Raw genomic sequence first — 24,742 nt, forward strand, 5'->3', positions numbered from 1 at the left:
ATAGGTTTACATCTTTATTGATTAGTAAAAGCCCACCTTTTAAGCTGATCTGTACAAAAATGTTTACTCTTCAGAAAATCCAGAAAAACAGTAGCTCTTTTGCGATTACTGTGCAAGCTAGAGGTCTCTCTCATCACCTCAGGCTACCTGAAGCTTTTAACTAGGGCTTGCAGGGACTGAATCCAGCCCCCTCAGCACTCAAAAAGTATGCTCTACCACTGAGCATTAAACAAATTCTCAAAAATAGAAATGAATTAGGATGCTTCACGATTGAGTTTTTAGGTTGTAATTATGTTAGAAATTGAAGCAGACATTGGGGGGTTTGCTAGTTTGGGTGTGCCAGCTTCACAGTTAATAAGATTGATACACTGGAGAAGCCAAATAAAATTAACTTCTCCCTATGGACTGGGGGAGATTAAATTGCACTTTTCCACAAGGAAGTACAAAGCGAGGGGGGGTACAGGCTATAAGCAACACTGGTACATCTCCAAAGAAGGGCCAGGTACACATGGAAGAGAATACATTCCCGAGCAGCCAAGTTTTCAGTTTCAGTGTTTTGTTGCTGCAATTCCCGCTACAACGTTTAAAAAGCAACTTTGCTCTTTAGCAGTGGAAACAGCTGCAATATGAGAGAAATCAGAGACCTGGCAGCATGTGCATGATTTTCTCCTACATGTTCCTGCGCTCTGCTCTTCATTAAACTTTATTTTGCTTCTCTCATTTATAAATCTATAAATCTAACATCCACATCTATCCAAGCTGGAGCTGGCCACAGTGGTACATGCTTTGTTTACATCTTGGTTGGACTGCGGTAATACACTTCACATGGGGTTGCCTTTCAAAAGTACTCAGAAACTTCAGTTGGTCCAAAAAGCAGCAGCCAGACTGCTAACTGAAGTTGGCTACAAGGAGTGGACAACTCTGTTGCAACAGCTCCACTGGATGCCAGTGGCAACCCATTTCCGGGCACAATTCAAAGTGCTGGTTTTGTCCTATAAAACCCTATACATTTTGGGTCCAGGTTATTTGAAGGACTGTGAGCCTGTTAGAACACAAGGATCATCTGGGGAGGGCCTTCTCTTGGACCCATCACCTGGTCAAGAACTCTTGGTGGGAACACAGAAGAGGGCCTTTTTGGCGGCTTCTCCCTGACTGTGTAACTCCCTCCCAAAAGAGACCAGGAGGACCACAAATATGCTGGCCTTCTGTAAGCAGGTCAAGACCTTTCTGTGCCAGCAGGCATTTGGGGAAGGATGAGGAGCAATCTGCTGGGGAGATGGTGAGTGGGATTTTGGGAAGACAATTAGCTTTGAAATATAATTTTAATTGTATCTTATTGCATTTTAACTGTACTTTAACTTTTGTATTAATGGCACAAATATTGAATTTTGTTTAATTTTTGTATTTATATGTGTTTGCCATGTTTCAAATACCTTTCTCCCTATGGGGAGAAAGGTGGGATATAAATAAAGTAAATAATAAATAAATGCTCACCATATCTGGCATACATTTCTGACTGAGTTAAGTTTATGCAAAGATATCTTGAGGACTGAAGGCCTTCAGTCAAAGATCTAGCAGGCTATTCTCAAATAAAAATACTAACTTCAGAACATCCCACATCTGCAAGTTCCTGAAGTAGCACCTCTCCCTCCTCCATTTTCTGTTTCCTAATTTCCCTGACCTTCTCATCTTTTCCTGGTCTTCAGGTTTGTACTTTTGTTCATTGGAACATGGTTCCTCTACTCTTCCTTGATTCATCTAGGACTTTGTTCCTCTCACATTCCTCTGCAGTTTCAATACAGTTTTGCCCAAAAGACAACTGGATTCAGGCTAAGAACTGCTTAGTCTTTGATAACCAGAGGCCCTTTCAAATGCCCTAACCCTATCTGTAACAAGGTAGACTTCTAAGCCAACCACTGCAGAAACTTTATGACCATTAAAAAACACCTTAGGACACTGCAATATTAATTGCTTGAAAGGTTTGCCACTGCTGTGACGTTTTTAAAGCTATCCTGGAACTTCATGTTTCTGATCACCCCAGGAAAAGCCTGATTTATTAATTCCCAGCAGAAAAATAACACTTCTCAAGCACAGGTTTTTCTGAAAGGGTTAATATCTTTTAAAGTCTCCTTCCTATTTTCAGGTGACAGATAATTAAATGTAATAGAGATGACAAGACATTTATAAGCAATGAATAGAAGTGACCTCATGAAAGTAGGTGGGGTGGGAAGATCCTCCGTTTTTCTTGAGCTTCCCGTAATGCCAGCAAAGTAATTAACACGATGATAGTAAGAGCACTTTAATAAAAATAAAGGAACTTTGTCTGCTTCTCCTTATCCCTTGATTATAGCAGGAAAGCTGCCACAGAATGACAATGAACTGAACAAAACACTGGGACAGACCAAGGTGTGATGTGAGGTCAGTGTCTAACAGAACTAGACCCAAACAGGGCCACATAGCTCCTGGCTGGCGAGAGGCATAGATCCCCAGTGCTGGGGCAGAGACCAAGACCTAGGAGTGTTGGGCGAAAAGGAAGGACTTCTATTGTCACCTTCCAGTCGGGCTTTTATTCTACAATTGCCTAGTTCCATTCACCTGACTTTACAAAGAATGCAGACAGGGACATTAACAATTGGTAATCTACCCAAGTTTTCGCACTGCTCATTCTACTTATTGGGAAAAAAAATCTGTTTACAGCAGAAAAGAAGAAATAGCCAGAGCTTACAAAGATCACTTCTGGGAGACTACCACTCCCAGAAATTCTTAGCCAGCAAGGGCACTGACCATGCTGTGTATAGGATTCTAGGATTTTAGTATAAACAAAAAGCATTGGAACATGGCCATACAGCCCAGAAAACAACACATGTTTGCAAGCTCTTGAAATAGCTCTATAATATTTTTAGACTGCTAGCATTGGGTTTGGAAGCAGCTCAATAAGAAAATAGAACAAAAATTAAACATTCAGTAGCAAATCACTCCAGCAAACATCTTGAGAACTGCCATTTGGTTCAAAACACATATACCACGAGTCTCTGCTTCCTAAGAGAAACAGATGTCCTCATCCCATGCTCCATTCCTCCTAGCAATATCCAGGCCGAAGGTTTTGTCAGTCCCATTGAATAGTTTTCACCTAACCCCCATTGATCCCAAACCACAGTGAACTTAAATTAGCTTAAGAAATGTATCAATACAGGCCAAGGGCTTCTAGGTGCACATTTGTACCCAGAAATGGAAGAAAAGCTGCTCAGAAAACATTCAAGAGACCTAACATGTCTGCAATAGCCACTTGACAGAGGGGAAGGTGAGCAAAAATGAAGTTAAGGTAAATCTAGCTTCAAATAGTGGGTTCCTCTTTCATGACAAGAAAGCATAGAGTTGTTCTTTGGCCATAGACTATATCTGTATGGTTGGAATCACTACACACAGGGGAAAGAGGCATCTGCTGTATCCTGGGTACGCATGCTGAGCTGCTGCCAGATGCCAAGGGAACTGGAAAAGTAACTGGCCTAGGGCAACAAGCACAAAGCATTTTCAAAGCTCTTCTCCACTTTCAGACTCGGCTAGAGCGTATGGAAGAGAGAGACATCTGGCAGATAGGAAGAACTGGAATGAAACTGAAAAAAATCATGAAGTACTCCCAAAAGATCACTCAGAACGGAATGAATGGACGAGAAAAGAGCAAAATGAGATTCAGTTCATGTAGCTGCAAGGAGACATGCATGGGATCTGAATTGGCTATGTGTTCAAAGGAAAGAAGTAGGATCTTATTGAAAAGCTTTTTCAGAATGCAAGAGCAATGAAAAAGACAGGCTTGATGTTGGGAATTATGATGACATTGTTGAATCATTAACAAAAACGAATGTCCCCCCTCCCTCTCTAGACTTTTCTTCCTCTTTCCTGCTCCTCACCCTCCCTTGCCTCCTTTGCCACCAAAAGCCTTTTTTCCCCTTGGCCTCTTACCCAAAAGCCTTTTTCCTTGCTTCCCTTGCCCTCAAAAGCCTTTTTCCCTTACTTCCCTGGCAACAAACAGCCTTTTTTTCTCACCTTCCTCACCGCCCAGATCCTTTCTCCCTCGCCTTCCTTGCTTCCCAAACCCTATTTCCCTCCTACCGGGGTGCTTTGATTGTTGAACTGGATGGTAGGCTTGTGCATTTCAGCTGAACCTCAATCCGTTTCTGCTACCCAATTTTTTTTTAGGGGGGGGGATGGTTCTGTTTTCGCACACCTCCCAAAACCAGCCATTTTTGGTCCGCAGTCAAAAAATGAGGCTAGATCTAGCCCCTTAGCAGCAATTGGGGGGGGGGGGGGTTCACAGGCTCCCCTTCCTATCATTTTCACGGCTATCGGGATGAAAATGGCCACACTAGGACATATCTACCACTGCTGGCCTACCAAGTTTCATAATGTTTAGATCATCCCCTGATTTTTAGGAATTTTTTTTCTTTCTAGAAATAATATCTCCCTTAAAAAATTCCCCAAAAGGTATCTTCTGATGGCCCCACCCTGTAACTTCTCCAGGAGCAGCAGCAGGGCACCATTCCTTCTTGTCAAATGTCAAATATGCATTTCCACATCATACAGCTCACCCACTATTACACTTTCTTTACTAATAAAAAACAACAGCAGGAGCTTCTTCCAAAGCATTTGCATTTCTTGTTCTCACAACATACCGGAAGAGGCCAGCAGCCAACCATCCACAAGCAAGCAGCATGTCTCCTTATTAGAAAAACGCTCCTGTATGATCCAGAAATTATTAGGTATTGGTGGTAAGTTAAGGTAGCTAGGAAGGCAGATAGTTTTTTCTGAGAATGAGGCTTTGCTATTTGCTGGGATTCCTAAAATTTTTTAATAACAATAATCTTTTAAAAGTTCTACTTTGATGAAAGATGGAAGGGAGGAGAGATAAGAGAAGAAGCTAAAAGCATTAGTAGAGGTTAAAGGGTGACAAAAAGCTCAGAACCACCCTAAAAGAAAAGCATATCCACAAATGCCGCACACCCACCCACACTTTCTAACTCCCAGTCCCACTAAATAAAGAATCATGAAAATGAAGAGAAAAAAAGGAAAATAAAAAAGTGTCAATGCTAGAAGTCAAGCCAAGCCAAAAATTAAAGCTGAGAGCGAGCGGCAAGGCAATCGGACTGAAGCACCTCTCTCTTAAGACAGGACACAACTGAGAAATGGAGGCACTCACCCCAAGAAATAGACACAGCTTGCATAAGACATGTCATGGTGTTCTTCTACTCCGATTAGCCCAACAGACAGGTTCCACGAGTCGCATGTTGCTGAATAGAAGGGAGGTAGCCACGTCTAGCAGCCACGTGGGCCGTTTGGGGCGAAAAAAACATGGTGGCTGTGCTCTTGCTATTACAGCCATTTGAACTAGCCAAAGAAGCCGAAGGCAAACAGCCAACATGAATCTGTACACAACTCTACTGAATGGTTACTGGGGTTTCTGCCATTATTATTATTATTATTACAAAGATTGGGTGGTCATCTGCTGTGGGTGATTTTCCTGCATGGCAGAAGGAGATTGAACTGGATGGCTCCAGGGACCTTCCACTAAAATATTAAGTTTATGTTGGTCAAGAAGTTTGCCCATGCCACACACACACACACACACACACACACACACTTCTTGTGATTCCATGAGAAACTTTAGCTTCAAAAAGGGCTCCACAGCTGAAAAAGTTTGAGAACTCCTGGGCTAGCATTATACACGGCTACAATGCAACATGTAGCTCTATCTTTTTCCATTCAGTTTTGAAAGTGGTGATCAAGAGAGCAGTGAAAAACGAAACCTTGTATGAGCAATGTATAAACCAAGATTTCTGGACTTCCGTAGGAAAGTCAGGACCAACTTATAAAAATTTCAAATCGATCCAGCTGCACATTAGGTGTCTCTGTGTGTGGATTGCAAAAACTGAACATTCAAGATGTAAACTAATGGCTAATGGCTTTCATTACTCAGAAATTCAACAGTTCACAATGTGAATATATATACAATAGAGTCTCACTTATCCAACATTCGCATATCCAACATTCTGGATTATCCAACGCATTTTTGTAGTCAATGTTTTCAATACATCGTGATATTTTGGTGCTAAATTCGTAAATACAGTAATTACTACGTAACATTACTGCATATTGAACTACTTTTTCTGTCAAATTTGTTGTATAACATGATGTTTTAGTGCTTAATTTGTAAAATCATAACCTAATTTGATGTTTAATAGGCTCCTCTTTAATCTCTCCTAATTATCCAACATATTCGCTTATCCAACGTTCTGCTGGCCCGTTTATGTTGGATAAGTGAGACTCTACTATGTTGGGGAAAAAAACCCAAATCAAACATTGATTTTGCCATTTTATATAAGGGACCACAGTTTACTACTGTATTTAATGGGTCTTGAGCATCCATAGATTTGGTATCCATGTTTGGTCCTGGAACCAAAATGAAGCTACTTCTCAGGATCCAGTGTATAAAGAAGATATGTTTAAAGGGCCACACAGGAAGTAAAGCTGAATATGCAGAGATGTTTCCTTACTAATCAAGAATCATATTAATGCCCTTCTCAAATCTAAATGACATACATTTTTACATCTGACCAACAGCAGTGATCCTTTTGAAAGTCTTCAGGTTCTGCTTGCGTTCAGGTTCTGCATACAAAATACTGTATCTCCCAACACAAGCCTGTTGAACTTTTATATCTTCAAGGGAAGTCTTTCTTTATGTCATACCACCATCACAGATACAGGGGTATGAACACAAAAAGAGCCTTCCTACACTGTGAAACTGGTCTATTTTCAGTGGCAGGTAAAGACTCCCCCCCCCCGCCCCCCCAACTGAGCTTTGGTCTTTAACTGGGTGTAGCAGAACAATTTTTAATGTACCTTTGTCATGCATTTTATTTTATACTGCTTTAAGTATTTTAATATAAGGGTGTGTGTGTGTGTGTATGTGTGTGTGTGTATATATATATATATATATATATATATATATATATATACTAGCTTTGCCCGGCCACGCGTTGCTGTGGCTTACGGGAATCCTTTGTTGGCCAGGTGGAATAACAGTGAATAGCCTTGCAGTCTCAAAGCCTGGCCGTTTTCTGGAGTAGCTGGAGCTTTTTGTTGTATGAACGTAGAGGCATGGATGAGGGGTTGTGCTGCCAAGTTTAGTGTTTCTGGGATGTGTAGTTTTGTTGTTTTGTCCTAGGCCGAAATTTCATTACTCTTTTATATATATAGATATATATATATAAACTAGCTGTGCCCGGCCACGCGTTGCTGTGGCAAAGTATGGTGGTATGGGAAATAAAGTATTGAGGCATTGGTGGTAGTTAAGGTAAAGGGTAAAGGTTTTCTTCTGACATTAAGTCCAGTTGTGTCTGACTATACACTGAAGTGGATCATATGGCAGTGTGGGGTCAAGATAATCCAGTTCAAAGCAGATAATATAAGATTATAAATGGTTTATATAGCTGTGTGGAAGGGCCTTGAGTCTACACTGCCATATAATCCAGTTCAAATATGATAATCTGTATTTTATAGGCAGTGTGAAAGAGGCCTAAGTGAGGCCTAACTCTGCCTGTCCCCTGGGCTGCGTGGGTTGCTAGGAGACCAAGTGGGTGGAGCTTAGCCTTCTAACTGGCAGCAATTGGATAAAAACAATTATTCCTCTCCCTCTAATTAGGATTTTATTTTTTTTTTATTTTTGTTGTATGAACGTAGAGGCATGGATGAGGGGTTGTGCTGCCAAGTTTAGTGTTTCTGGGATGTGTAGTTTTGTTGTTTTGTCCTAGGCCGAAATTTCATTACCCTTTTATATATATAGATAAATTGTACTATATATTGTTTTAGTTGTAATTTGTTTTTTCTTTCAGTTTAAGACATCTTGAGTTCCATTTTGGGGAATTGCCAGAATATTTTATATACAACCCAGATTGCAGCTTCCATGACAGCTGGTTATGAGGAGCACTGCCATGTTGACTACTACCCACTTCACTGTTCACCAACTGCACAGAATGATCACTATTTTCTGCTCTGTCTTCTCCATGCCCCAGTACCTTCCCTTACAAATTCATTTATTCCATGCTTTCAATTTTAATAACAACTGGGTGTTTTTAGAATCTGATTTATAAACTATTAAAGAAAGAAAAGTGTATTCTTTATCAGCTTGTCTTAATGTGGCCAGCTGAAAGATTTCTCTAGTGCTTGGAGAGGCCTTTCCAAGGATCAAGGATAACCCCTTATGAAATCAAGCATTTTCCCTTACAGATCTACACATGGCCCGCTCCATTCTCTAATATGACCCTGTGAGGTTTCAACATGCCAAGTAAATATGCGTGGCCTACAAAAGGAACCCCCGGCAAAGGAAGGCAGCTTCCCAGGTCATTTGCACCTCTGCAAGCCTGACTCAGAGTTCTGATACTTCCCCTTGTCACTCAGTGACTCAATTATCTGTCCAGCATTCCAAGCTTTTAAACAGAGCCACCCCTGCCACTTAATCCAAGCTGCTGTTCTGGGTCTTTGGCTCCCTGCCAGCTGTTGACTGACCAGCTGTCTGTAATAATTAACAACTCCAGTTGGCAGAATTAGACACCCTTTTGTGAGCCAACAAAAACATCTGGGGAAGCATTTTTCTCCTTCCCATGAGAATGATTTGGATGGAAAAAGGAGAAGGAAGAACACATTTTGGACTCACCTGCCCCAGGATCCACCTTGAACTGTGTCACCTATGCCATTCTCTAGCAGTGAACTCATCCTGTTACTAGTAAAGCCCATGGCAACTGAGCTAATCTTTGCAACAGCCAATGTGAATAAAAAGACAAAGCCTCTTGATTGAGCAGTGATTCGTGTATGCATATTAATAAGCTTGTTAGGGTTTTTAAAATAGTCTATTTAAAAAAATATGTTCTGTCCTTCAATTAAAAGTGTGTGTTTGCGTGTCAAGATTTTGTAGTTGTTTGCAGTATTCTCTATAACATGCAGTAACAATAAAGCACCACAACATTTAACTCACACAATTAGTCTTAAGGCAAACCAGGTATGGAAATATGCAAACAGCAGTGCAGTGGCTACAATGAAGTATCCATCAAGGGCACATGGAGTCCTAGGATGCATCCACACTCTAGAATTCATTATGTTTGACATCACTTTAACTGCCATGTCTCAATGCTACGTAATAATGGGAGTTGCAGTATTACAAGGTCTTTATCCTTATCTTCTAAAGAGTGTTGGTGCCTGAAAACTACAAATCCCAGGATTCTCTATGCCTGTTTTAATATGTCAACACGCTGTAACCATGGTTGCTTGGTGAAGCTCAGGGCAAATATGTAACTCTGCAACGTGCATAATAACTACAATCATCTTTTCTTAGAACATGCATGTCATGTATTTATGAAAAAATGCAGCCCAAGTTCAAATTAAAATGGGAAAAAAGTGGGCAGAAGAGGAGAAATACACAAAAACATACGTAAACCAAAATCAAGTTTAAAGTCTTGTAAATGAGCAATGATTAGCCTACATTATCAATGTCCTAAAACTCAAAGCAGATTTCTGCGGAGCTTTGCATTACGCAGCTTTCAGTATTTTTTGGACAGACTACAGATTGATAGCTGTCTTGATCACAAGAAGAGAAGTTATAAAGAAAAACAATGACAAAAATAACAATAATCATGGTGGTGTGGTGATAATGACAACAAGCAAATGGGGCAGGTCTTATAATAGTTCCTAGTCATCATTTCTGTGCTGCTTCCCCTCTTTAGTCACTTCTTAACCTTGCCCAAAATATCCAAATTTTTACCCAAAGCCACATATTGCAATTAAATGTTTCCACAAAAGTAGCTAATACGAGGATTTATATTTTACCCTATGAGCAAGATGGATACCCTTCTTGAGACTGGGCACCAAGTTGAAGAATCTTGCCTATACTGGATAGCTTGCTCACTTAGTCCTTTATATTGAATGGCAATTTCAAACATTTCTAAATCACTTTAGAACACACTGCTCTCCAGTGGATTCTGGGGCAAGGTACAATAATGAAACTACAAAATAGTAAGAATAATATATCATTGTTATACAGCATAAAACTAAGAGGCAACAAACTCATAGAACAACACAGATGCAATAAAATGTTATGACACTTGATGTCATAATCTGGCACTAAATGACTGACATATTGCTAACAGTGACCTTCTTGAAGTTCTCTTTCTCCGCCCCCTCCCCAAATTTAGAAGCACCACAAAAAGCTAGGTCCTTTGTGAAAAGATAATATTATTAATCACATTCAAAGAATAATTGCATCCAAACATTTTAATACATAGACAGGATGGTATGAAATAAGATGCTCCATCCAATATCTGGGTCCTAAATAGTTTAAGATTTCAAAAGGTAAGCATCTTAAATACTTTTAAGACAGATACCCATACTTTCCTAGCCTTGCAATTGGCCTTTCAGGATCAACTGCTAACAACTGACACTGGCCAGTTAAGTGAACAGATACTCATCAGCAGAATGCAATGCTTTTTGTTCAGCTTGACTCACCATGTTCTTTTGTGACAAACGTGCTCCTTCCCTTCAAAAGCTCAGGCTAACAACCCCTAGCGTGGTAAGGGGTGGACTAGATGGCCCATGTGGTCTCTCTCAACTCCTATGATTTTATAATCTGTCCACCTTGTTTGCTCTCATCGCACAGTCTCATTTCAGCAGCATGGATTAATATTCTGTGGCATGGAAAAATACAGCTAAAATGGGCAAAGTGGGCAGGGAACACAACACGCAGTCTCAGCACTTCCTTTTCCTCTATAAAGTCATGACTCCAAAACATCATTTACATATTTCCTGCTTCAGGGATGCATTAGTGTTGGACTTGCATAGTGCGTATAAATCCAATTCCTGTTGATTTTGGAGCACTGCTGATCAGAGATACAGATGAACACATGAAATAGGACCTCTGGATCCCTTTCTGCTTTATGACACATTGTGATTTCGGTGGACCATTTAAAGGGTCTAATCCTACTTTTAGTTTAGAGACCTAGATTGTGACTGCAGTACACTGACTTCAAAAACTCAGACACCATTGGCTCAAAAATTCCCTACTAGTGAGACTAGCATGTCTGAGGGTGAAATCTGCCTAAATTAGAGAGAATGTCAAATGTATCCTTATTTCATCTGTTTCCAGAGGGGAAAAAAGAGAAAAGGCAAAAGATGGAAACCACTTCTTGCAGGAGGGGAAGAGTTGGACCAGTTGTGGAAAGTATTGATCCTCAAGTAAACCAGGAGAGCCTTCAAAAGAATTACAAAAAGACATATATTCCTTTAAGAACAGCGTGAACAGGCACTGACCTGTGAGCAAAGGGCATTCTTGTGGATTTTCTTGTAAATAAGAGCTGGACAGATAAAACAGATGAGACTTCCCATTGTTGCTCCTGTTAGGCCCAAGATGGTCTCCACTGGTGAAGAAAAGGAAAAATAACAAACAAATTGTGAGCAGCAGAATGAGATTGAATTCAGTCTTAACTGCACCCTTAATTAGAAACCATTTAATTGTGAACAGTTGGGATGGGCAAAGATTGTTTCCCAACACTACACCATACACCTTTTTACTGGACTATTATGTATACTCTGTTTCATCAATTATGTTGGATAAGCGAGACTCTACTGTAAATACATAAATCCTTCAGGAAGCATTTAAATAATAAAAGAGCCTATTAAACGTCAAATTACATTATGGTTTTACACATTAAGCACCAAGATGGCCACTATTCCATTTTTTTCTATGTGGTATATCAATCTTATACTATAAAAGAGCCAGCATTGTGTAATGGTTTGAGCATTGGACTATGACTCTCGAGACCTGGGTTCATATACTTACTCCATTGTATGTCTTGATTTTTGGCTAGTCACACTCTCTCAGCCTCAAAGATATCCCTCCCAAACAAATCTTCCCAATAAAACTACATGATGGATTCACCGTAAGTTGAAATAGCTAACAACAACATATTGTTTCTCATATAAAGTGTGTTCGTGTGTATATGTATGTGCATACAAGCCTCTGTTTGTGTATATCCTTTGGAGTTCTGAAACCTGTGATGAATGACTACAGACAGACTATGAAATAATAATGTGAGTTATTATTACAATATCTCATGTGTTTGTGATCACATAAGTCTGAATCCCATGAAACAGACATCCTGAATCAATTATGTTTGTTTAGTGTTCACTCATCATTCAAAAATTGATTCAATTGATCTACCGACAGGATTTAAGTCAACAGCATACTAACAACATATAGGAAATACCAATTCTCCATTTCTCTGCCTCTTCTTTAACTACAGCATTCATTAAAAGCTTGGTATTCAGTGAATGTGGATCCATTTTGCTACTTGACCAGGCTCGCTACCAGAGCACAGAAATCTCTCTGTGACTCAAATGCTCCTTCTTCTATTTTATAAATTTATTCAGTGGAAATTGCTATGAAAAGGTTTATAACACAGCTGTGGGAGCTGAAACTATCTTGTTTTCTATACGGGCCAAACAAACCTTTCACATTAACACCAGTATTATATATAACAAGACAGCTAAATATTCAGGCAGGCCTACACCTACTTGGAATCACAATGAGTTCAAAGGGCAATGTCCGAAGTCATGAAAATCTTGGAGAAAAATAATGCAATAGAAACAGGAATGTATAGTTGTGGCACATTAAACAGCAATAAATATATACCGTATATACTCAAGTATAAGCTGACCTGAATGTAAGCCGAGGCACCTAATTTTACCACAAAAATTGGGAAAACGTATTGACTCGAGTATAAGACGAGGATGGGAAATGCAGCAGCTAGGGGTCAAATTCAAAAATAAAAATAGATATTAATAAAATTGCATTATTTGAGGCATCAGTAGATTAAATGTTTTTGAATATTTATATAAAACTGTAATTTAAGTTTTTTTTCATGTCAGGAGCGACTTGAGAAACTGCAAGTTGCTTCTGGAGTGAGAGAATTGGCCATCTGCAAGGACGTTGCCCAGGGGACGCCCGGATGATTTGATGTTTTTACCATCCTTATGGAAGCTTCTCTCATGTCCCTGCATGGAGCTGGAGCTGATAGAGGGAGCTCATCCACGCTCTCCCCGGGTTGGATTTGAACCTGGCAGCCTTCAGGTCAGCAACTCAACCTTCAAGTCACAAGGCTTTAACCCACTACGCGACCGGGGGCTCCATTTAAGATAATAATAAGACTTTAATAAGATAAGACTGTCCAACTCTGAATACCTATATACTCAAGTATAAGCCGACCTGAATAGAAGCCGGCCAGGACCCTCACTCGAGTATAAGCCGAGGGGAGCTTTTTCAGCCCTAAAAAAAGGCTGAAAAACTAGGCTTATACTCGAGTATATACAGTAATTAACTGATGTTCACGTTCTATATAAACTACTAGCTGTGCCCGGCCACGCGTTGCTGTGGCGAAATATGGTGGTATGGGAAATAAAGTACTGAGGAATTGGTGGTAGTTAAGGTAAAGGGTAAAGGTTTTCCCCTGACATTAAGTCCAGTCATGTCTGACTCTGGGGGTTGGTGCTCATCTCCATTTCTAAGCCGAAGAGCCGGCGTTGTCCGTAGACTCCTCCAAGGTCATGTGGGATGACTGCATGGAGAGGCATTACCTTCCCGCTGGAGCAGTACCTATTGATGCACTCACATTTGCATGTTTTTGAACTTCTGGGTTGGCAGAAGCTGGGGCTAACAGTGGGGGCTCTCTCCGCCCCCCCAATTCAAACCTGTGGCCTTTCGGTCCAGAAGTTCAGCAGCTCAGCGCTTTAACACGCTGCGCCATCAGGGGATATTATTTCCTAAAGGTTGTGAATATACAATATTTCTGAATGGTTTTTTTTCCCTGTTGGACGCAAGTATGAATGCTGCAATTAGGAAAATGATTAGGATGTAATGGCCTTGCAGCTTTAAAGCCTGGCTGTTTCCTCCCTGAGTGAATTTTTTGTTGGGAGGTGTTAGCTGGCCCTGATTCTTTCCTGTTTGGAATTCCCTTGTTTTCAGAGTGGTGTTGTTTGCGATATTTTATGTGCTTCTACTGTCTGTGGCCCTGAGAAAACAGAGGATTTGCCAGACTTTGATGATGGGAATACTTTGTTGGGAGGTGTTAGCTGACCCTGATTGTTTCCTGTGTGGAATTCCCCTGTTTATTTACTGTCCTGGTTTTAAAGATTATATTGTTCTGCATTATTCTATCCCAGTAATTATTTCATATTAAAGTAGAATCTCAGTTATCCAACATTCACTTATACAATGTTCTGGATTATCCAACGCAGTCTGCCTTTTCATAATCAATGTTTTTGTAGTCAGTGTTTTAAATTCATTGTGATATTTTAGTGGTAAATTTGTAAATACAGTAGAGTCTCACTTATCCAACATAAACGGGCTGGCAGAATATTGGATAAGCAAATATGTTGGATAATAAGGAGGCATTAGGGAAAAGCCTATTAAACATCAAATTAGGTTATGATTTTACAAATGAAGCACCAAAATATGATGTTAGACAACAAATTTGGCAGAAAGGGTAGTTCAATACACAGTAATGCTATGTAGTAATTACTGTATTTATGAATTTAGCACCAAAATATCACGATATATTGAAAACATTGACTACAAAAATGCATTGGATAATCCAGAACATTGGATAAGTGAGTGTTGGATAAGTGAGACTCTACTGTAATTACTACATAGCATTACTGCGCATGGAACTACTTTTTCTGTCAAATTTGTTGTATAATATGATGTTCTGGTGCTTAATTTGTATAACGATTACCTAATTTGATGTTTAATAGGCTTTTCCTTAATCCCTTCTTATTATCCAACATATTCACTTATCCTGCCGGCCTGTTTATGTTGGATAAGTGAGAGTCTACTGTTTATTGATAATCTTATATTATCTGCTTAGAACTGGATTATATGAGGACCCTTCTTCACAGCTGTATAAAATGCACACTGAAGTGGATTATATGGCAGTGTGGAGTCAAGATAATCCAGTGCAAAGCAGATAATATAAGATTATAAATGGGTTATATAGCTGTGTGGAAGGGCCTTGAGTCTACACTGCTATATAACCCAGTGCAAATTAGATATCCTAAGTCTGCCTGTCCCCTAACTGAACCCTGGCTGTCCCTTGGCTTGCTAGGAGTTGGTTGCTAGGAGACGAAGTGGGCAGAGATTAACCCTCTAAACTGGCAGCAATTGGATAAAAAAATTATTGCTCTCCCTCTAATTAGGACTTTGTTTTTCTTTTCTTTTTGTTGTATCAACCTGGAGGCATGGATGATGGGTTGTGTTGTCAAATTTCGAGGTTGCGGGGCCTGTACTTTTGTTGTTTTGTGAGTCGCCGTGATGCCATCACTCTTTTATATATATAGATCGTCCATATTGTACCCATAAGACCAATATCCGCCATTTCACCTACCTACAGCTGACAAAATATTTCCTTTCTAAGAATTTTCTAAGTCTTCCTGGTAATTGTATGATATATTTCTGTTCATCACAATGAAATGTTGTGGCACATCCATAGTCTTTCATGATTTATAAAATCAAAGATTTTGCTATAATCTTTACACAGCACAGGGCTATTTTCTTTTGAAATATTTTGGTAAGATCCTTTATCTAACACATGTTTGCAATACGATCCCTAGTGCCTCTTTCCTTCCAGAATCCAACTTGGATACCTACCATTTCTCACTCCATATATCATAAAAGATTAATGCAATGCTCCCGTGGTTTCTGCAATCCCTGGTGTCCCCTTTCATAGGTAGTGGGTTGCATACTGTTTCCAAACTATGAACCACTGTTTTGTTTTCTATATTTGTTGACAGATTTTAGTTAGAACTAGACCTTCAAGTAACCATATCATCATCATCATCAGCAGCAGCAGCAGCAGCATAATCATCAGCATCATCATCATCATCATGATTTTGCCGGCTCAGGGTCATGGTGTCCCTCATTGAATCTATCCATCTGAATGTGGTCTTGTCTTTACTACTGCCTTCTATTTTAGTGAGCCATGTGTTATAAAAGTACCAAAGTCTTAGTTTAGCCATCTTGGTTTCTAGGAAACGTTCAGGCTAAATTCCCTCTAAAAAGACACATTTATTTGTTGTTTTAGCAGTCCATAGTATCTGCAGAATTCTTTTCCAACATCACATTTCAAATGAGTTGACTTTCTTCCTATTTGCTTTGTTCACTCTCCAGCTTTCACAATCATACATAGAAATCAGAAGTACAATAGAATGAGCCATATTAACGTTAGCATTCAATAATGCATCTTTACATTATCTTGTCTACATTTCATCATATAATAGATGCACCCCTATTTTGAGTGTGGCAAAATCAGCATTTCTAGTATTCCTCACATAATAGTTGCACCCTTAGCTCATTTGGATGTGACTATTATGCAAAGGGGACAGGTGCACAGGCGGATGAGGCCTCACTCGCCCATACACCTGTTACCTCAGAGCTACAGAGCTTGACTTGCTGAAACAAGCCTCTGTAGCTTCAGATGGCCCCGTAGCTACATTTTTTCACTGCATAGTAGTCACCACTGCACATTAACCACACAAAACATTAGACAAAAAACAGGGAGATATGTGATTATTATGTGGTGAAATACAGTAGTTCCTTCATGGCTGCCCCGCCAATTCTTAGTCCTCTTCTGAATTCATGGCTGCAGTCTCAATTTTTATTAATGACTGAACCAACGTATGGAAAATCCTGAATTATTTCAAAGTCTTAATCACAGTTTTTAAAATTGTGGAAATCACTTATGGTCAATATAATGTTGTGCTAATATTCAACTATAAAGGAAAAAAGTGCTGCTAGAACTCAACCATACAGCCTGGAAACCACACAGCACGCCATTAATCCATAAACCTGCCTTTGCACTTTCATCCTTAACTTACTTTGGTAATCGTTCTGAGTCTTTACTCAATGGTAGCGTTTTTAAAATTTAAATGCTTTTAAATATTGATTACTGTGTTCAATTAGAATTACTTAGTGTGTTTAGGATCACGACCTAACTGAAAGATGACATCAGACAAGGAATGAGCTCTAACGTAAAAATAATCTAAGCTTTTTATATAATGATTGTTTCCTTCCCTGTGCTATGTCACTATGACCAGAAATGTCTCCTAATTTATATAAATTTTCAGGAAAAAAACCCCAACGAAGACCTGCAAGGAGGCATTTTCTATAAGAATTTAGAAATTCTGTCCCTCAGACCCTGAGCACCTTCTGCAAATGCTGCAAAACTATTCCCTTTGAACTGGTATGAATAATTAGAATCAAACTAACATGGTTTGAGCACCCCAGAATAACTGGATAAATGACCTGTATAAATTTAGAATTTTAACATGTACATGAAAATAATTCCTCATTCCACCAGTGAGTTTGTGGTTTAAATACACATCAATTCAACATGAGCACTTAAAAGCAGGGATGAGGCATATGAAAATTCAACTAAATAACAATCACATTTCACTTACCATTTGGGATCATGATGCCTCCAACCATGGTTCCAAATACAACAGCCAGGGTCAAGGCTTTAAATCTAAGAGGTGGCATGTAACCACCTGCAGCAAATGTCCCATCTTTTTGCTATTGAAAAAAATAAACAGTAATCAACCAGTTCATTGCATTTATAGACTTCTCACCCAGTTCTTGTCAGGGTTTTTAACACTTAACCTAGAACCTTACTTGAGCAAAAAGCCTCCTCCTACCATGTCTACAATTATGTGTTATGATTTTGACTTATGGAAGCCTAAGCTTAGTATCTGCAAGTATCTAATCTTAACAGTCTGGCTTACTAATAACTTGCTGTGAAATTGTGATGAAAATACAACATTTGGTTTACTAAATTAGATATTTGCACATTTTTTGTATTTGTCTTTACTTGTCTTTTGCGGCTCCCATGGCTGTCTTGAAATGCCTTTACAAGATCTTAAATGCCCTGAATGTATAAGCATTCGCTCAGAATTTCTAGCTCAGATAGTTACTAAGGTAGAACACCCTCCAAACCTTCAGCAAGCCAGATCAAGTTGACTTCCCCTGTACATTACAGATATTATACATGGAAGGAGATAAGAGGACTGGGGGGGGGGGGGGGGTTCAACAATATATAATAGAGAGGATTTTTCAAATTTGCCAGAATTGCAAAGGCTTTTATTTCTGCTGCCACCAAATATGTAGAGGATTCGAACTTGCTACTTCTATCGAATGCTTTATTCAGGAGCCTCTTCTAGGTTAGGATATTGAGAGAGAAACACAGGACACTTTATGTGAGGAAAAACAAGAAATGGTTGTTTATTTGTAGTTTGAACAGTAAATAAGCATGATGGTTTCATTAACATTGAACAGTAAAGATGCTTAGCAGTTTCATTAAAGGCTTCTGCTTTTCTCTTCAAAGGATTTTCATATGACTTGGTTTCTGTGTAAATACGTTCCTTCACCAAGGAAACACAAATAGGACAATGCTTTTAAATTCATTTCTCCTGGGATTTAAACAGTAGTGCTCTAGACTAGTCTCAGCCATTCCTTTCTTGAAGACTTTACCTATATTTCCTCAAAGAGGCTTCCTTTTCAAAACACAGTTCCCAACTGACTGAATTCCAAAGACCAACTCCTAACTGACTGATTCCCAAAACCAACTGAAAAATAATTCCCTGGCTCCATGGCTCCAACTGTAACTTTGGCTCCGTGCATCTTCAGCTGCTAAGCAACTTCCCTTTTGCATCAGCCAATCAGGCTGCACCTATTGTAACGGCTGCCTGACTACTCCTCCCCCTTCCTCTGCTGAGCTTCTGCAAGCAAGGCCCACAAAATGGCCGCACCATCAGCCCTGCCTACAAAATGGCTGCACATCAGTTCTGCAAGGTGGGCCACTTACCAACCTTGTAAGGTAGGCAAGATTGTTACAAAGGACAATAGTCATATGAAGGGGAACACAACTCCGTGTCGAGGTGGGACCAGAGTCACACATTTACCTCAGATTGAGTGGTTTGTGAGATAGTGCCAAAATGCTGATAAAGACAGTGGCCCGCAAGAGAAAGGAGATAATTACCCAGGCAAGGGGAGCTCCTCTGATTCAGAATCTTGGCTGTAAAACCAGATGACATCGTAAGGTATGGCTTCATGCCATCCACTTATGGCAATTTCCAGTTTCTCTGTGCAGGGGGGCACAAATTTTTTCTGCGTCCAACCCATCCTCTCCAATGGAATAATTTCCTATTATCTTCATTCAGAAAAGGGACAACATAGTAATCCTTTCTATTCCTCCTTCCAGTGGGGACCATAATCAGGATAGGGAAGGACCCCTATGCTATCTGTGATCAGTCTAAAGATGAAAATACTTTTTACATCTGCTTTCTCAATGGGAATTTTACAGAGTTTGTTGTGGGGATATTCGGCATCATAATACCAGCCATCAATAAGGTAATTAGGCCCATTAATTTCCCCTTGTCTTAAGAGACTTGGCTATATGTTGTGATAGCTCATCTTCCTACTTACTTTCTACTTTCTCTGCCACAAAGAGAGATGTTTGAGGGCAACTACTACCTCATAACATCCAACAGCCAGAAATGGAGACAAACCAATCTGTAGTTTCTATTTCAAGAAGCACTTTTTTCAAGCAAACCGAAGACAAATATCAACACTTTCCTATGACTGGCCTGAACTTACTGCATGCTCTTTCATTTTCAGAGCTCCATAGAAGCTCATTGTAAGCTCACTAGCCTTTACACACAGCAAAACTGGCTCATCCTCTGGATCATTATTTAATAATTTCTTGTGACAAAAAGAGGGCATCATGAATCATCAGCCCAATACACCACCAAGTGTGACCACCATTACAATTCAAAGTAGGGGTTCTGCACATTCGTTTTGCATGAGACAGCTGGGGAATGGAAGGCTGATGAGGGAAGGCAACAGAGAAGATGGCATGTATGTGAAGGTAACTGAATTAAACTCCAAAAATTTACCTGCTGTTCGAAGAGAAGGGTATTCAGTGCCTGTCGGCATGGCAGAATCATCATTGGAAACCCAACTGCTACAGACATCATGAACCCAACACGGATCATCTCAGTCACCAAATTAGAGGGGAAGTTCATGAGTACGTTCCCCTCAATGGCTTCTGTGTAACTCACATAGCCAAAAAAACCCACCTGTTCAAATAAGAAATGGGAGTTGTTTTCAGTGGCTACATACATGTGTTAAAATGCTACAAGCATCCTTAGAGCCTACCTTTAAGACCACTGGGAAAGTATCTTTTTCTCTACTCATAATCTTTAATTAATCACATGTCTCTTGTTTTCCTTAACCCTTCACTTTTCTAATCCCTTAAATTCTACCACACAAGTAAATCATCTGGAATCTGACATCACTTTTGATGGACTTCCTTATGCACTTCCAAATTTCAGCAGATTTTTTAAAGTGTCTGGAGGTGAATGTTGTATTTAAAGAACTGATGTATAATGGAGTTATGACAGAGTAAAACAAACTTCCACTGTGATTCAAATAAGGGGGGGGGGAGCATTCAGTTATTCTGACCTCTTTGCAAGTACAAAATGTAACAATGCTCTTCCCAAAGTTAAAATATTACGACAATTTTTTTTCAGGGGGAGAAAAGGAGATACATTAGTCTACGAAAGAAAAATAACAAATAGCTTTCTGGAACTTTCAAGACTAACAAATTTTATTTTGTATCAACTTTTGTGTATTACAAACCACTTCATGATATGCAAATCCAAAATCTCCTTCAGTATATTAAACATGGGCCCTTAGAGGTCATTGTCACATTTTTATCAACAAAAATATCCCAGAGGCTGTTAAAGTTATGAAGTTTTATTTCATGATCCCGATGAGTACTGACAGCCCAATGGCACTGAGGAGAGGTGTTACTTAGAGACATTTTAGGGATAGAGTGCTTTAACATCTTAGCAGTCTTATCTTGTTGCTGTTTTTAATATGAGCTGAGATTCTCACTCACCTAGTTAAGTGGTTGTGCTATACTACCATTCTACTAAATACAAATATTGCACAACCAATTGCATACCTGTGAATCTTCTTACGTTTTTACGCAATCCCTGTGAATCTAGCAGTAAGTTGAAGGCACAGATGAGTAGTTATTCATCACAGTTCCTCTTATACAACGGTGTACTGAATGCAGTCATGGTCAAAAAAGTAGAATCCCATTTGTTAAGGAAACTGACATGTATGTAAAAATCAACTGGGTGCCAATCATGGTTTTACATGCTACAATGTTTTACTCTCTGCTGCTGGCTTTATCTTGATTTTATATCTTGTCACGTATGCTCATTGTCTAATTGTATTATTTTTCTATTTTAATAGGTTATATACCGACTAAAGAATATTGGTTAATGGATGGTTTAAAAGTGTAACAAATAAATAAATAAATGTTAGCTCCCTCACAGCATCTAAATCAGGGTGGGGAGACTTTGGCCTTACAAGTACTATTGGACTGCGACTCCCATTTGTTTTTGCCAATCTAGTAAGGACAGGTTGCTTACCTGTAACCATGTTTCTTCGAGTGTACTCTGTGAATTCACACTAATGGAGAGGCTGCGCCTGCGCAGGTTCCAACGGAAACTCTTCCCAAGCTGAAGTTTAAATTTTGGCGGTAGCCACGCCCCTCCGTCCCTGGAGGGCATATAAGGCAGCCCTCGGCGGTTGCTCCCCAGTTCCTACGCCGCTAAGGCAACGAGGAAGGAAGAGGGTTTGCCAGAGGGGAAGGAAGGGCGGGCTTGTGTGAATTCACAGAGTACACTCGAAGAAACATGGTTACAGGTAAGCAACCTGTCCTTTTTCTTCGTGTACTCTGTGAATGCACACTAATGGAGACTAGCAAGCTTAGGTCTCGGAGGCGGGCTAAGCAAACCCTGACAACGAGATAATGTCCAAACATATGTTTATTAAACATCAATAACATGGTCCGAAGGGCCCATTGAAGTATTGCATGAACACACGCATAATACCGAGAGCAGTCCGGTAAGGCATGATATAAACAATCTAAGAAAACATGTGTAAGCCAGGCACATCATTCCTCAAAGGAGGAAGGCAGTATCAAATAAGGCACAATATTTCAGAGAGAACAGTGCAAACATGTACTGAACAGGAAAAAACGACAAAAGAGTCGCATGAAAACATCCTTAGAGAAGGAACATATGAAGAAGCCTTTCAGGACAAACAGGATGACAAAACTGCTCTAGCAAAGGCTGAGTCCTTTAAGGTTTTCTGGTCTACCCTGTAGTGAGACACAAACGTAAGGGGGTTGGACCAGATAGCTGCCCTGCAAATAGAGTCCAGGGGAATGCCCCTTAGGAAGGCAGTCGACGTGGAGAGGCCCCTCGTCGAACGCGGGCGAACCGACGGGGGAGGCGGTCGTTTGGCTAGTTCGTAGGCCAGTTCAATAGCTTGAGCAATCCAATGAGACAGTCTTTGTGAAGAAATAGGATTGCCCAGTTTATCTGGGGCATGGGCCACAAAAAGTTTTGGGGTCTTTCGAATGTCTTTAGTACGGTCCCGATAGAAAAGGAGTGCCCTACGCACATCAAGAAGGTGCAGTCTCCGCTCAAGAGGAGACGAGGGGTCTGGAAAGAAGGCAGGAAGGACAATGTCCTGGTTAAGGTGAAAAGCTGAGACCACCTTGGGAAGGAAGGTGATGTCCGGACGGAGAACGGTACGGTCATGATGAAAACGGAGGTAGGGTTCATCAACCCGAAGGGCCGCCAGCTCTGAGGGTCTGCGCGCCGAAGTTATGGCCACCAGGAAGGCAACTTTCCAAGAAAGGAGATGTAGGTCGGTCGAAGCCAAAGGTTCGAAAGGGGAGGCAGTGAGCTGGGAAAGCACGAGCTCGAGGTTCCACCCCGGAGTCGGAGGCTGAGACGGTGGGCAGATATTATTGTATCCCTTCAAGAAGGTTTTGACGAGGTGATCAGAGAACAACGACGGTTTACCATGTTGTTGAAAACACCAGGATAGGGCGGCCAAGTAGGATTTCATAGAAGCAAGAGAGAGTTTTTGGTCTGCCAGAGACATAAGGAAGTCCAGCACTATCGGTATCGAGGTTGGAAAGGCAGTAATCCCTCGGGAGCGAAGAAAGGAGCGGAAGCGAGAAACCTTATAAGTGTAAGATCTGGTTGTAGCCGGCTTGTGAGCTGCGCGGAGGACCTCCTGCAGGTTGTGCGGGAGGGAGGTCAGGTGAGAATTCTCCAAGCAGTGAGATGTAGAGAGGGGAGATCCGGGTGTAGGATCTGGCCGTTCTCTCTGGACAATAGGTGTGGTAGAAGAGGCAGAGCGAAGGAGGTCGCTCTGGAGAGACGAAGAAGGGCCGGGAACCAAGGTTGGCGAGGCCAGGCTGGAGCTATCAGGATCGCCGACGTCGGTGTCGACCGGAGTTTCTGTAGGACCTTTGGTATGAGAGGAAAAGGCGGAAAGAGGTAGATCGGTTCCGCAGACCAGTCCAGAAGGAAGGCGTCTCCCAGGCAGCCTGGAAAGGAGGACGGGGGAAGTCTCGCCCCGTACCGAGGCAACTGTGCGTTTTGGGGAGAAGCAAAGAGGTCCAGAGTGGGAAAACCCCATTTGTGAAAGAGAGAAAGAAGAGTCTCGGGATCGAGCATCCACTCGTGGGAGGAGGTCATCATCCTGCTGAGGGCATCTGCTAGATTGTTCTGGATCCCGGGAAGGTGAATTGCCGCGACTTGGATGTTGTGGGCTATGCACCAGTGCCACAGCTGAGAGGAGAGAAGCATTAGCTTCCTTGAACCCGTGCCTCCCTGTTTGTTGATGTAGAAGACTGCTACTGTGTTGTCTGATTGGATGAGGATAGATTTTTGGGAGATCAGGCGGGAGAAGGCTTTCAGAGCCTTGAAGATGGCAAGGAGTTCTAGAAAGTTTATGTGATTGGCCTTCTCGGAAGGAGACCAGAGGCCTTGAACGGTGAGACCGCTCATGTGGGCTCCCCAGCCGAAATTGGATGAGTCTGTGGTTATGGTGGTCGAGGGAGGGATCGGGTGGAACGGGAGACCCTTGCAGACGTTGGAGAGGGATTTCCACCAGAGAAGCGACCGACGAACGTGGGGCGGAACGGAGAGAAACCTCGAGTTGAGGTGGCGAAATGGCATGAAAACGTCTATAAACCATCTCTGCAGAGTCCGGAGATGGAGTCTGGCAAACGGGGTCGTGAGAACTGTGGAGGCCATGTGACCGAGCAGTACCTGGATGGATCGAGCCCGAACCCTCCGGTGGGTCTCGCAAAAGATGATCTGTTGGCGGAGGGCTAGGAACCTGTCGAGCGGGAGAGAGACAGTCCGAGAGATTGAGTCGAACAGGGCACCGATGAAGCGGATTTTGTTCGACGGAGTGAGGTGAGATTTTTCGGGGTTTAGTTGTAGACCGAGGGATTCTAGAAGAGAGAGGGTGTAGTCGACGTGACGTCGAAGAAGGGCAGGGTCGGATTCGACCAGAAGCCAGTCGTCTAGATAAGGGAAGACTGTGATCCCCTGGAGCCGGAGGTGGGCAGCCACGACAGCGACGACTTTGGTAAAGACCCTTGGGGCCGTAACGAGGCCAAAGGGTAAAACGGTGAACTGGTAGGTCTGGTCGAGAACTTTGAAAGAGAGGAAGCGCCTGTGGTTTTCTCGAATCGCCACGTGGAAATAAGCGTCT

At 41.2% G+C, this 24,742-nt stretch overlaps 1 protein-coding gene across 3 annotated transcripts in view; it reads right to left on the reverse strand.

The window, feature by feature from the left end:
• slc38a10 (solute carrier family 38 member 10) overlaps positions 1-24,742 on the reverse strand; it is a 114,200-nt gene that overhangs the window by 40,141 nt on the left and 49,317 nt on the right. For all 3 annotated transcript variants that reach the window (XM_003217105.4, XM_008104135.3, XM_008104136.3), the window contains exons 8-10: positions 20,038-20,220; positions 17,548-17,659; positions 11,350-11,456 (exon numbers count right to left, since the gene is read on the reverse strand). In XM_003217105.4, coding sequence (XP_003217153.2) covers positions 11,350-11,456; positions 17,548-17,659; positions 20,038-20,220 — 402 coding nt within the window. The remainder of the gene's footprint in view (positions 1-11,349; positions 11,457-17,547; positions 17,660-20,037; positions 20,221-24,742) is intronic.

The sequence above is a fragment of the Anolis carolinensis genome, chromosome 2, assembly GCF_035594765.1.
Source record: "Anolis carolinensis isolate JA03-04 chromosome 2, rAnoCar3.1.pri, whole genome shotgun sequence".
Classification (NCBI taxonomy): Eukaryota; Metazoa; Chordata; class Lepidosauria; order Squamata; family Dactyloidae; genus Anolis; species Anolis carolinensis.